This window comes from Berghia stephanieae, chromosome 3 (genome assembly GCF_034508935.2).
Source record: "Berghia stephanieae isolate SIO BIC M18660-M18661 chromosome 3, UCSD_Bste_1.3, whole genome shotgun sequence".
NCBI lineage: Eukaryota > Metazoa > Mollusca > Gastropoda > Nudibranchia > Aeolidiidae > Berghia > Berghia stephanieae.
This window is the reverse complement of record NC_088362.1, coordinates 63862736-63875352: the sequence shown is the minus strand read 5'-3', so window position 1 is coordinate 63875352 and position 12617 is coordinate 63862736. Positions and strand designations below refer to the sequence as shown.

Here is a 12617-nt window from a genome sequence, read left to right as displayed (position 1 = left end):
ATAGCCTGACCCTAGTTCTGGTAAACTCATAGCCTGACCGTAGTTTTAGTAATCTCATATCCTGACCGTAGTTCTGGTAAACTCATAGCTTGACCGTAGTTCTAGTATACTCATAGCCGGACCGTAGTTCTGGTAAACTCATAGCCTGAACGTAGTTCTGGTAAACTCATAGCCTGACCGTAGGTCTGGTATACTCATAGCCGGACCGTAGTTCTGGTAAACTCATAGCCTGACCGTAGTTCTGGTATACTCATACCCTGACCGTAGTTCTGTTATACTCATATCCTGACCGTTGTTCTGGTAAACTCATAGCCTGAGCGTAGTTCTGGAAAACTCATAGCCTGACCGTAGTTCTGGCTCATAGCATGACCGTACCCTTTGTAGACTCATAGCCTGACCGTAGCCTTTTTAAACTGATAGTCTGACCGTAGCATTTGTAAACTTATTATCCTGACCGTAGTCTTTGTAAACTCATAGCCTGATCGTAGCCTTTGTAAATTCATTGCCTGGCCGTAGTCTTTGTAAACTCATTAGCCTGACCGTAGCTTTTGTAAACTCATAGCCTGACCGTAGCCTTTGTAAACTCATAGCCTGACCGTAGCATTTGTATACTCATAGCCTGACCGTAGCCTTTGTAAACTCATAGCCTGACCGTAGTATTTGTAAGCTCGTAGCCTGACCGTAGCATTTGTAAACTCATTAGCCTGACCGTAGTCTTTGTAAACTCATAGTCTGACCGTAGTCTTTGTAAACTCATAGCCTGACCGTAGCTTTTGTAAACTCATAGCTGACCGTAGTCTTTGTAAACTCATAGCCTGACCGTAGCATTTGTAAACTCATAGCCTGACCGTAGCCTTTGTAAACTCATAGTCTGAAACTGACATATATATATTTTTAAAAATATTACATTAAAATACAAGGCGATGACCCCCAAAAGAAAACAAGTCGTGAGTTGTATTCAATAATTCAACCAATTAGGTCATTTATTAACCTGAGCACTACTAACGATAATTCACTGTCGGTGCACTGACATAAAAATCAAGTCAAAAAATAAATCCTTTTGTCAGGTTACTGATGCAATGCGTTTAGTTAGAAACTCATAACATCCGCCAGCTGGATACAACGTACCAACACACAAAACAATGTGTAACCTTGAACCTTTTTAGTCTGGTTAATACAATTTAGTAATAATAAGTCATAAAAATGGCTGGCTAAAGACAGTAACAACGAGCTGAGTGACGTCAACTTCGTTCTATCCATACGTTAAGCCAGACACTCCGACTCAAGGCGAGTATATAAAGGGAAATAACTCTTATAATAATTTTATTGTTCAAAATACATGTGTTGTTTCCCTTTATTTGTTGCCCTTGAAAAAATTATCAGAGAATGGGATTAAAGTGGCAAAAATCCATTTGGTAGCGTCAAAAGCCAATAGTATTAAAAAGAATGTTTACAGTAAATGTGTCCTTAACCTCTTTACATATATAATATACCACTCTGTAAGACGATTGACATGTAAGTGTGTAGGTCTGTGTGTACTTGTTGATGAGTCCAATCCAACGTCTACTTATTTATTAGCAGGTCTGATAACCCAAAATTGTTGTGGGCTCATTGTTGTAATAAAATTGAGCTGTTATATAGCGCGATTTCCACTACACGTGCTCAAATCGTTTTACAAAGAGTCCCTGACCAACAGCAACACGAAACATAGAACGAGACATGATGTCTGCTAGGTGATATTACAATTATTCTGACAGAGACGACGCTGTTAACGACCAGGTACTCATTTACACCTGAGTATGGTGAGAGAATGTGTGTAAAGAGTATTTTCAAAGTATTTTTCAACGATGCGCCGAGCGAGGCTCGAACCCAGGACCTTCCGATCTGAAATCCGAGTGTCATACCACTCAACCACACAGGCGCACATACTGTTATGCAAATACTCTCAAATTATAGATAATACAGAAAGTACTTTGAGATAGACTAACGTCCTATGTAAAGGCTAGCAAGCAATTGTTATTGTCCCTTTGTGATGTCTCTTTTTTCTTGTATTTTCCTTTCTTGCTTTGTCTGGCACGGTTTCATACACACTTTTTCAGATCTTTACCGCAGCGTGGCTCAGCGGTACGGTCTTTGCTTCGTACCCAAAAGGTACCGAGTTCGACTACCTGCCTCGTTGTGTGGCCTTGAGCAATTCACCTCGCCCTAGCTCACTTTGCGACGATGCACTACGGCTTACGCCAGGGTTATTCCACTCTTCCCTTAGAATAGACCCTAAAGACAAATTTCCTCTTGGGGATGAATAAAGGAAGTTTATTTATTTATGATTCTGAATCCTTTCCCTGGTCATCTTTTTGTCACTGTGGAGATGTGGGTCCATGGAGAAGATAGGTCTTGTCTGGACGCCGGGCTGGATCGTTCTTAGATGTGGTCCATGGAGAAGACAGGTGGTCCAGGAGAAGGCAGGTCTTGTCTGGACGCCGGGCTGGATCGTTCTTAGATGTGGTCCATGGAGAAGACAGGTGGTCCAGGAGAACGCAGGTCTTGTCTGGACGCCGGGTTGGATTGTTCTTAGTCTGACATTTCACCATCAGCTGTTCCAGAATTGATTGGATCTGGGCTGGCGTCACCTTCAAGATCATCAAGGTACTCAAGCTCCTGTACGACGACAACGGTGATGAATTTAAGACTGGCTGGAGACATCCAGTGTGGAGATGTAGCCATACACTACCACTACTACTAATTTTTTTTTTAATTGAGCTTTTATATAGCGCAATATCCACTAAATGTGCTCAAAGCGCTTTACAAGGGGTCCCTGACCAACAGCAACACGTAACATGTAGAACGAGACATGACGCCTGTCAGGCGATATTACAATTTTTTCCGGACAGAGACAACGCTGTTGACGGCCAGGTACTCATTTTACACCTGAGTACGGTGAGAGAATGTGAGTAAAGAGCCTTTTCCAAGGACTCAACTATGCACTATGCGAGGCTCGAACTCAGGACCTTCCGATCCGAAAGCGAGTGTCATACCACTTGACCACATAGCCGCACATTACTACTAAGCATACTACTACTTTTACTACTACTACTACTACTACTACTACTACTACTACTACTACTACTACTACTACTACTACGGTACTACCGTTTCGTTTTTTTTTTTAAGTGAACCAATCTCAGGCTACATGCAGTCACGTCTAATCTGTACTTTACTGCCAAACTCTGGAAAACACGTATTTAAAATTTTGGCCAGAAACTTGTCCTTCAAATATTCATTAATTAAAATGTCACTCATCTTGTCAAAAACTATCAAACCTGGGACTTCGCGCCTGTTAGCGTCCTATTTGTACAAATACTCTTACACTATCCGTCACTGCCTAAAACCAGGTCCACATTCATACTTGTGGATTGTTTCCAGCGCAGGTCTGGTAGGTCCTCTTCACCGTACTCTATTTAATTTCTTCGTCGTCTTTGATATTTAAGTTCTTCCGGTCTTACAATTAATAGCGCATTCATACCAGAGTAAAATGAGGTAATGTGTGCCTCATGTGCCTTACCTAAAGACACAACTAACTGCGAGATCAGGAATTTCCACGATCACGTCACCTTCCAGCCATTGACCACGCTTAACATCGCTTGACTTTAAGACAAGATCATCATCATCAGAGCTTTTCGCTCCGACACCGAGGCCATTCCACAGAGGGGAACAGAGATCCTAAGGTCATGATCAGTGCAGATGAGACGCTGTCACAAAGTCATGTCGAGTTGATGGGAAGCCAACTCGGAAATTAAAAAAAAAAGGGGGTGAGAGTTATAAGAAAGAAGAAGACAAATCCCAGCTGTTATATTTCATCATATTTAATATATACATAAATTAATCTATTCTAATAATGGAATATTTATATAATATTTGCATTCTTTTCGTTCGGTGTAACGTGGGGATGGTAGGGAGGTTGGGGGTGGGGGGGGGGGGGGGGGGCTTGGATCACACATTCATTATTTTATCATTACATATAGATAGAATGCGCTTGGCCAAGGAGTTCACAACATTGCCATCCGGAAGTATAACGGACCAACACACAAACTCTGTGTAACCATGAACTTTTATAGTCTGGTTAATACAGTTTAGTGAGAACAACTCACAAACGCGGATGGCAAAAACAATAACAAAGGCCTGAGTGACGTCATCTGCATACTATCTATAGGACTAACAAATAGTGTAAAATCTCTCTCTCTCTCTCTCTCTCTCTCTCTCTCTCTCTCTCTCTCTCTCTCTCTCTCTCTCTCTCTCACACACACACACACACACACTCAATCTATCTATTTCTCTCTCTCTCACTCACTCACTCTCACACACACATACATTTCACCCTCTCTCTCTCTCTCTCTCTCTCTCTCTCTCTCTCTCTCTCTCTCTCTCTCTCTCTCTCTCTCTCTCTCTCACCCACCCACCCACACACATATAAATGCATACCCATACACAGGCATCCACGTGCACAAGACATTGTGAACAAAAAAAAACAAAATGTTAAAGAACATGGTTATGACGTCAATGCATAAATTAAAACCAAGCAACAAACAAAAACAAAAAAAACAAAAAAACAAATAATTCTTATAAGTGGATGGTGGACATAGAAATCAACAGAGTTGTGAAAACCCAATCTAGAACCGATGAAAGAAAAACAACACATAACCTGCCGGGCTATGAAAGAAATTCAACACGTTTTGACATTTTGGACAGAAAACTCGACCTTCAAATATCGATCAATTAAATTGAAGCCTCATCTTGTCAAAATCTCTCAGTCTTGAGACTTTTAATTAAAGACAATGTGTATTAAAACAAAAATTAAAAAATAATAAATAAATAAAACCAAAGCAAAACAAAAAAAAAACAAAAACAATACAAGAGAGAGAGAAACATTATTATTTTGTATTAATTGTTATAATTCTATTTTTGTTATAGTAATGGTGGAACCCATGAAAAAAATAACTGACACACATAAACACATAAATACTCTCTCTCTTTCTCTCTCTCTCTCTCTCTCTCTCTCTCTCTCTCTCTCTCTCTCTCTCTCTCTCTCCCATCCACACCCACACACACATCCACCCACACACACAAAGGACATCCAAACTGAGAGACAATAACAACCAATCACTCTTCATCAATAAATAATAAATCAGTGAATCGCCAAAACAAACGATGTGTTTACTGTTAGCATTATGTTCAAACAGCTTAGAAAAGGATTTGATTGGATAATCAAATCAACAAGACAGCGAATCAGACAGTCACGTGTGGCTGTCAAAACTTTTTTTAGTAGATACAAACGTGTAAAAAAACATGTTATTGAAAAAAAGGACAACACGTTATAGAAAATATTTTAAAAAGTAAAAATAATAATATGTTTTCTTGGAGTTTGGAACAAGTTGTTTCAGCAGACGTGATGATGGGAAGGGGGGGGGGGGGTGTTTATAACAGATTCTGGTGTAGTTTTGATTGGTCAGAAAAGCAACAGTTTGGTTGTTTGTGGATGGTTTTCAGAATAAAAATTAGTAACGTTTTGTTTCACGATGCCCAAATATGTGGCCCATCGCCTCAATATAGTACTGCTGGTCTCTGAAGAAAAACTGAACAAGGTATTTTAAATTTTGATCAGAAAATTCAACCTCCAAATATCGATTGATTAAAACGACCCTCATCTTGTTATAAACTCTCAAACCTGGGACTTAAAAAAAAACCTCAAGAAAGTCTCGGATTCGAGAGATCTAGTCAAGATGAAGGCGATTTCAATGTATCGGTATTTGAAGGATGAGTTTTCTGGCCAAAATTTAAAATACATGTTTTGTTTTTTCTCCAGAGTTTGCCAGAGTTTGCCAGAAGGGATGTGAAGATTATAAATTATCCATAACAAACTTGATTTAAGTTTCAGATCTTTGACAATAAATTCAATGTTTAAAAACTTGAGCTTTTATATAGTGAAAATATCCACTAAATGTGCTCAAAGCGCTTTAAAAAGGGTCCCTGACCAACAACAACACGCAGCATGTAGAACGATACATGACGCCTGTTAGGCGAATATTACAATCTTTTTACCAACAAAGACAACCCTGTAAACAACCAGGTACTCATTTTACACCTGAGCACAGTTATAGAATGTGAGTAAAGAGCCTTTTCCAGGGACCCAACTATGCGCCGAGTGAGGTTCAAACCCAATACCTTCTGATCCAAAAGCGAGTGTCATACCAGAAAACCACATAACCCCATTCTTGTTTGGCATCTAAGCCACCCAAACATAACACCATATTGAGATGATGGGTTTCTTATGTGATCCTGCTGGTTGGTCAGAGGGATCAGTATAAAATCTCCACTTCACCTGGGATTGATCCTGGTCCCTTTGGGTGTGAAGCGAGTGCTCTACCAATTGTTCCTGTGTGTTTATTTGTATGAACAAATGAGCATATACATATACAAGCGCTATGGTAATTTTGTCTGCGTGTCAGCACAATAAAATTATAAGCCATAATGGGGCATGGGAAGAAAGCACTATAGAAATGCCATTACTATCATTTGTATTAAAGCAGTCTCTAATTGATCAAACTTAGAACTAGCCACCCATTTATTGCCGAGTGGACAGAAGAACAGAAAAAAATTCCGATGACATGTAGATTTGAACCAGATCTATTAGAGTGCCAGTTAAATGCTCTATCAACCAAAACCATAACATGGAAACAAACACATTTTCAATAAGGACGCCAGACAATCATTGAGTCTGGGTGATCTTGATTATGTTTACGAGTGATGACATCGTAGGTCCGAGGTGAGTCTCGCCTCGGGGGTTGTGAAGCATTCAGAGATGATCCAAGGGATAGAACTGGGTAATGAATGGGATCAGAGCGACTGACAAGTTCAAGCCCAGAATTTTCAATCATCGGTTTCCTGTCCGAAGGTCTGGAGGAAAAGGAAATGGGGATTGGTTTCTCAATGCGACGTAAACCGTTCGAGTCAAATGAACGAGGAGATGTTCGTCCATTCAAATTTTGTTCAGACTGATCGATGGAATAATGGCCGTTGGGTCGTGAATGTTCATAGACGTTGCCTTCAAAACTTTTGGATACGGATAAACGCCTTTTGAAATATTTTGCGTCCGTAGCTGATCGCGATTTGCTGACCAAGTCTTGATGTTTCATGTCATCTTGGACCGAAGATTGTCCAATCAATTCGTAGGTTTTTTCACCCGATGGGACAATGAGCTGGGATTGTGTATGGGGGTAGATGTTGGGGTAGACGAATGACGAAGCAAGAACATGAGGTGATGTGTTCTTGATGTAAGACAGGGATGTGGTTCCTGGTACTCCATTCATGGGGTTGATGAGATCAGCGTGGGGGAGGAGGGAGAAGGGGACGTGACTGGGAGACCCTGGCAGGGTGGTTAAGGGGAGGGGAACTCTGTCACCCATAGACAGGGAGGAAATGGCTCGAGATTCCAACATGTTTAATGTTGAAGCTGAAAAAGCTTGAAAATCTGAAGGTGTGTTGTTGTGAACAGTGCCGTTGGGTAAAGATTTGGACAGCTGGTCGGATAAATTGTTCATTATAATTGATTTGGTTTTATGGTTGGCTTCGGTAATTGATAAGTTGATGGCATGGCTGTCAGGAAGAGGACGAGAATGTTGAACATTGTCTTGATCTAGATAAAGAGGTCCGTTCGGATGTGATATGGCATGTGGGGCTAGCTGGCTGTTTTCTGGGAGGTTGAGGAGGGCGAGGGATGATTCTCTGTTGCCGTCAGATGGGGTACGAAGTAAAAATGGCCGACTTGTTGTTGGAATCAGCCTTGACTCTGGCACTGGGGAGATTGCTCTGCTTTCTTCTAGAATGGAAAGATTGGACTTGCTGAGGGTTTGGGATGGAGATGGAATCAAGGGTTGAGATGGCAATGGGTGAAGGAGTCCAGAACTCTGGGACGCTGGAGTCAAGCGGATATTGCTGGGAGGATAGGACGAGTCGGGGAGTCTTTGGTCTCGGATGGCCTGGTCTGGAGCTCTTGATTCCAGTGTGAACCTGGGGGAACCTTCAGGATTTGATGGATGTAAAGGTGCGTTGACGGTGACTTGGGAGTTGAGTTCAAATCTTGCATCAACTGTTAGGGAGAGTCTTCCTTCTGCAGTGACCATGTGTGGAATATTTGTCGGACGTCGGGTGTCTCCTTCAGAGAAGTGCTGGACATTTGTGGCATTCAAAACTGACTTCTTCGGATTCAGGATGGAGGGAGGTAAGGATGATGACGGGGGTGGTGATAGTGATGGATGACGGCGTGGGTGAAGGTTGGCAGGATGATACTGGCTGTTTGTTGTGGTCCCTATGTGTTCTGTGCGATGGTCAAACTGTGTTGGTGAGGAATGATTGCCTTCAGGTAGCAGCATGGTGGAATTGGCGTACACGGGTGTGCTGGTGTTGTGACTTGCAAACATATCGGGTCTGGGTAGGCTGGGCCTGTCTTCAACATTATCTGGTTGATACAATGGGACAGACAGGTTAAAAGGGGGAATACTACTAATTACAATAAATAGTTATTTTATATCCTTACCTCTTCACACATATAAACGAAATCAGAGCTGATTTTTATTTACAATTTTTAACATAAAACCAAATAGTCCAAACTTTCTTCTTTTTCAAAAAAAAAAAATTTATTGAAATATAAATAAAATTGAGCATTTAATTGTACTCGAGTTTCTATGAAAAGCCACTAACTATTAAATTCACCTCTTTTTATTCGAATACATTTTGACTATTTACAAATGAATTAAAAAGGGTTTCCTAAGGTTATAGTTTGCTTATACTTATTTGCAGGTTTGATCATCCAAATTACTATAGGCCAACATGTGTACATATTTGCAGGTCTCATAACCCAAATTTTTATGGGCCCATTGTTGTAATGGAAATACTTTCAAACCAACTCAAAAATATTGTCCAATGTTAAAACAGGCCCATATATGGGTTTGGTATCAAACCTGCAAAAATGATCACGTTGCTGTAGACCATCTTACCTTGGTGACTTGGTTCCTTATCCACCGACATGGCCTCAAAACCCCATGATCTTGGTGCTGGAGACACAAAGAAGAAAAAACAATAATACATTGCAATTTGATATTTAATTTGATGAAATAACAAATTATTAACACACAGTGCTTAGAAATGAACTGAGGAGATCAGATAGTTTGGCTATTTTTAAATCGTAAATAGAGACTATGTTTTTTGAGAAATTAATTTTTCTGACATTTCACATCATCGCTTTTGTAAAGTAGCTTCTTAAATAAATGTTGTTTTTCTTTTGTTTTTGTTTTTTGAGTGAAGCGCTTAGAGTTTCTGTTTGAATTAGGTCCCTGTAGAGATGTCTTTTATAAACTTAGTAGAAATTTGCAATGGATTATCGTCCCATTCAGAGGTAACAAACAATTACTTCAGGAAAGTGAATGGAGCAGGCACTTATGTCGATAATAACAGAAAATAAAGTGAGTAAAAAAGTGCCAGAAGACAATAGAGATTATAAAATTCACGGCGATGGGGGGGGGGGGGGGGCTCGATCGAACCCACTCCATTGGAGTTGTGGATGACGTCGACTGCATAGCGTCCCTCTCACGGCTAGTCGGAGTTGTCATATTAGTAAGGTCGTGGGTTCGAGCCCTCATCGCCACGAAATTTAAAAACAATTGCTGTGTGTACTTCACCAACCTGATGGTCCAATGATTCCATTGATGCCACCAAGACCAGCCACTGACATTGTTGATTCCGTCACCGTTCTGTCGTCTGTGAACCTGAGAGAAGTCTGATGCCTTGATACATGGGGCTGTAACTGATCTTGCTGTTGATGATGTTGTTGTTGTTGTTGCTGCTGCTGCAGCTGTTGCTTCTGGCGCTGGACATCTTCTAGAAAGCGTCTGTCCAATTCTGTCAGATGTGGCTGAGAGTCAAGGTGTGCCGATGCATTTTCCGTGATGTGTCGAGCGAGGCCATTGATTTCGGCCAGTTGTCGTTCCCGTAATGCGTTGGTCTGGGGCATGGAGATGGGGGATCTGTCCCCGACCCCGACGTCTAGGGGGCTGGGTCTGGGTTGTTGGTGATGATGGTGGTGGTGGTGGTGGTGATGGGGATGATGCTCTTGTTGGTGATGGTGATGTATGAATCGGTCGTCTGTACGTAGTTCTAGGTAGATGGAAATATACAATTGTTCGAGTTGATTTGTTTGTTGTAAAAGGTGGACTTATATATTATGGGTATCTATGTGAGGATGTGCAACATTTGAATAAGTTGAGGTAATGAAGGGAAGGAGAAGGAGGAAGACAAGAAGGTGAATGAATGAATGAATGAATGAAAAAATGAATGAATGAATGAAGTTGGCAAATAAAAATAAGCGCAGACCTATTTGTCTTAACTTACTGTATTGTCGAGTAGGAGGGGGAGAGAAGGAAGGGGGAGGAGAAAGAGGGGGAGGAGGTGGAGGAAAACGAATGTATGAATAAAAGAAAGAAAAATATAAAAATACGTGTAAACCCATTTGTCTTACTGCATGGTCGAGGAGGAAGTGGAGGTGCAGAAGGAAGAAGAGGAGAATGAGTGAGTGAATGAATGAGTTGTAAGTCTAAACCTACTTGTCTTACTGCGAGGTTCTCTGGGTCCATCCACGGTCACTTTGATGGCTTTTTGGTACAGGGCCACTTGGGGAGGGTTGGTGAACACAGTGATGGTCAGGGTGAAACTCTTGCCTGGTGGAAATGATAGAAATAGATTTTACTTATCAGAAGGGTGGGTAGAAAAGTCTTAAAGTTTTGGAGTTTAACACGTGGAATAAAAAAAAGAACTTTTATATTGATGATATGCGCTAGGCCAAAAAAAAATCATAACATCCGCCAGCCGGAAATAACGCACCACAAAACTAAGTGTAACCTTGAACGTTTATAGTCTGATTGATAGAATTTAGTGAGAACTGCTCATAAAAATGGCTGATTAAAGCAATAACAAAGAGCTGAGTGACGTCAATTTCGTTCATTCTAAACCACAATTTCCCCTAAATGTGCTCAGAGTAAGTCAAAAATGGGTCTTAAGACGAGACATGAAGCATATGAGGTGCTTATATAAGTTGTTTTTTGACAGAGACGCCGTTAATTGCCTGATACTCATTCTACACCAGAGTACAGTGAGATAATGTGAGTTAAGAACGCTTTCCAAACTCAACTTTGCGCTGCTCACAGCGGGGCTCGAACAAGAGACCTCCCAGTCCTAAGGCTAGTGCCAAACACACTAGAAGACAAAATCAACCAAACGCAACATACGGATGGTTAAATATAGCAATGACAAGTCCATGATTTCTGCGGTTTCCAATTCACACATGTCACAACAGGAAATGGTCATGTGTTCATAACGTCTGTATGATGATGATGATGATGATGATGATGATGATGATGATGATGATAATAACATGTCAAAATAGCACTACAGGACGATGACAATAGCAATGATTTATTGCCCACATAACTTTTGACCGACATGCATATTTCAAAACAAACAAAAACAACAACAAAACAATAACAACAACATGGTTAGCCACAAAACCAAATGACACCAATCCTCACAAAACAGTATTACGTTGGAGTAAACCTGAAGCATAAAATTAAATCTTAAAAGTTTTAACTCTTAACAGTGATTATGAAACACCCCCCCCCCCCCCCCCCCCCCCAACAACAACAAAAAAATATAAAAAGAACAACAAATTGTCTGTGGCTATGATAACCTATAATGACCGTGTCTGGGAGGGGATGGGGGGGGGGGGGGGGGGGGGGGTGAAGGGGGACAATAAACAAGTGACGGCCCCAGGGACAAAGTTTTACACTGACCTATTTATTAATAAAGCCTGAGGGGGGGGGGGTGAGGAAAAATATTCCTTTATTCATTCAGCACGGTAGCCCCCCCCCCCCCCCCCCACCCCCACACACACACACCACAGGCCCTCTCTGCTTACCACACACACACACACACACACACACACACACACACACACACACACACACACCAATCCTGCCTCATCCCCACCCCCTTTTCCATATCACCCTTTGGGAATTGAAAGCGTGTTGAGAGTTTTGGCCTTTGACCCACTGGCCATTAAACTTTCGCCCAAGGGGAGGCAATCGTGTTTAAGAGGTATTTCGGTCCGCGCTGAAGGAGTTAGCCCCCTTTGCGGGCATACATAGCCTACTTATGCGACTGTCTGCTTCTATTCGTCTAGTTTGATTTTATGTTTCAGGAGGTCGGGATTCTTGGAAATTAATGCATTTACGGTTTCAACCACTTAAACGTGTACTGCAGAAAAACTCGTATTTTAAAATATGGCCAGAAAACTCGTCCTTCAAATATCGATTGATTTGAATGACCCTCATCCTGGCAAAAACGCTCAAACCTGGAACTTCGGCGAAGTCTTCATTTAAGTCCCGGAATTGAGAGGTTTTTTTTTTTGCCAAGATGAGGGTCAGTTAAATGGATCGATATTTGAAGGAAGAGTTTTCTGGCCAAATTTTAAAATTCCTGGTTTTTCAGAGTATGAGCAGTTAACTGGGTAAGGG

General features: G+C 41.3%; 1 protein-coding gene across 2 annotated transcripts in view; it reads right to left on the bottom strand.

The window, feature by feature from the left end:
* Positions 1-3847: 3847 nt before the first annotated feature.
* LOC144968186 (uncharacterized) overlaps positions 3848-12617 on the bottom strand; it is a 53019-nt gene continuing 44249 nt past the window's right edge. The window contains exons 2-5 of one of the 2 annotated variants that reach the window (XM_078906279.1): positions 10653-10766; positions 9736-10206; positions 9051-9107; positions 3848-8512 (exon numbers count right to left, since the gene is read on the bottom strand). In XM_078906279.1, the coding sequence (XP_078762405.1) occupies positions 6744-8512; positions 9051-9107; positions 9736-10206; positions 10653-10766 (2411 nt within the window). In that variant the 3' untranslated portion in view covers positions 3848-6743. The remainder of the gene's footprint in view (positions 8513-9050; positions 9108-9735; positions 10207-10652; positions 10767-12617) is intronic. The other variant, XM_078906280.1, reaches the window with a different exon arrangement.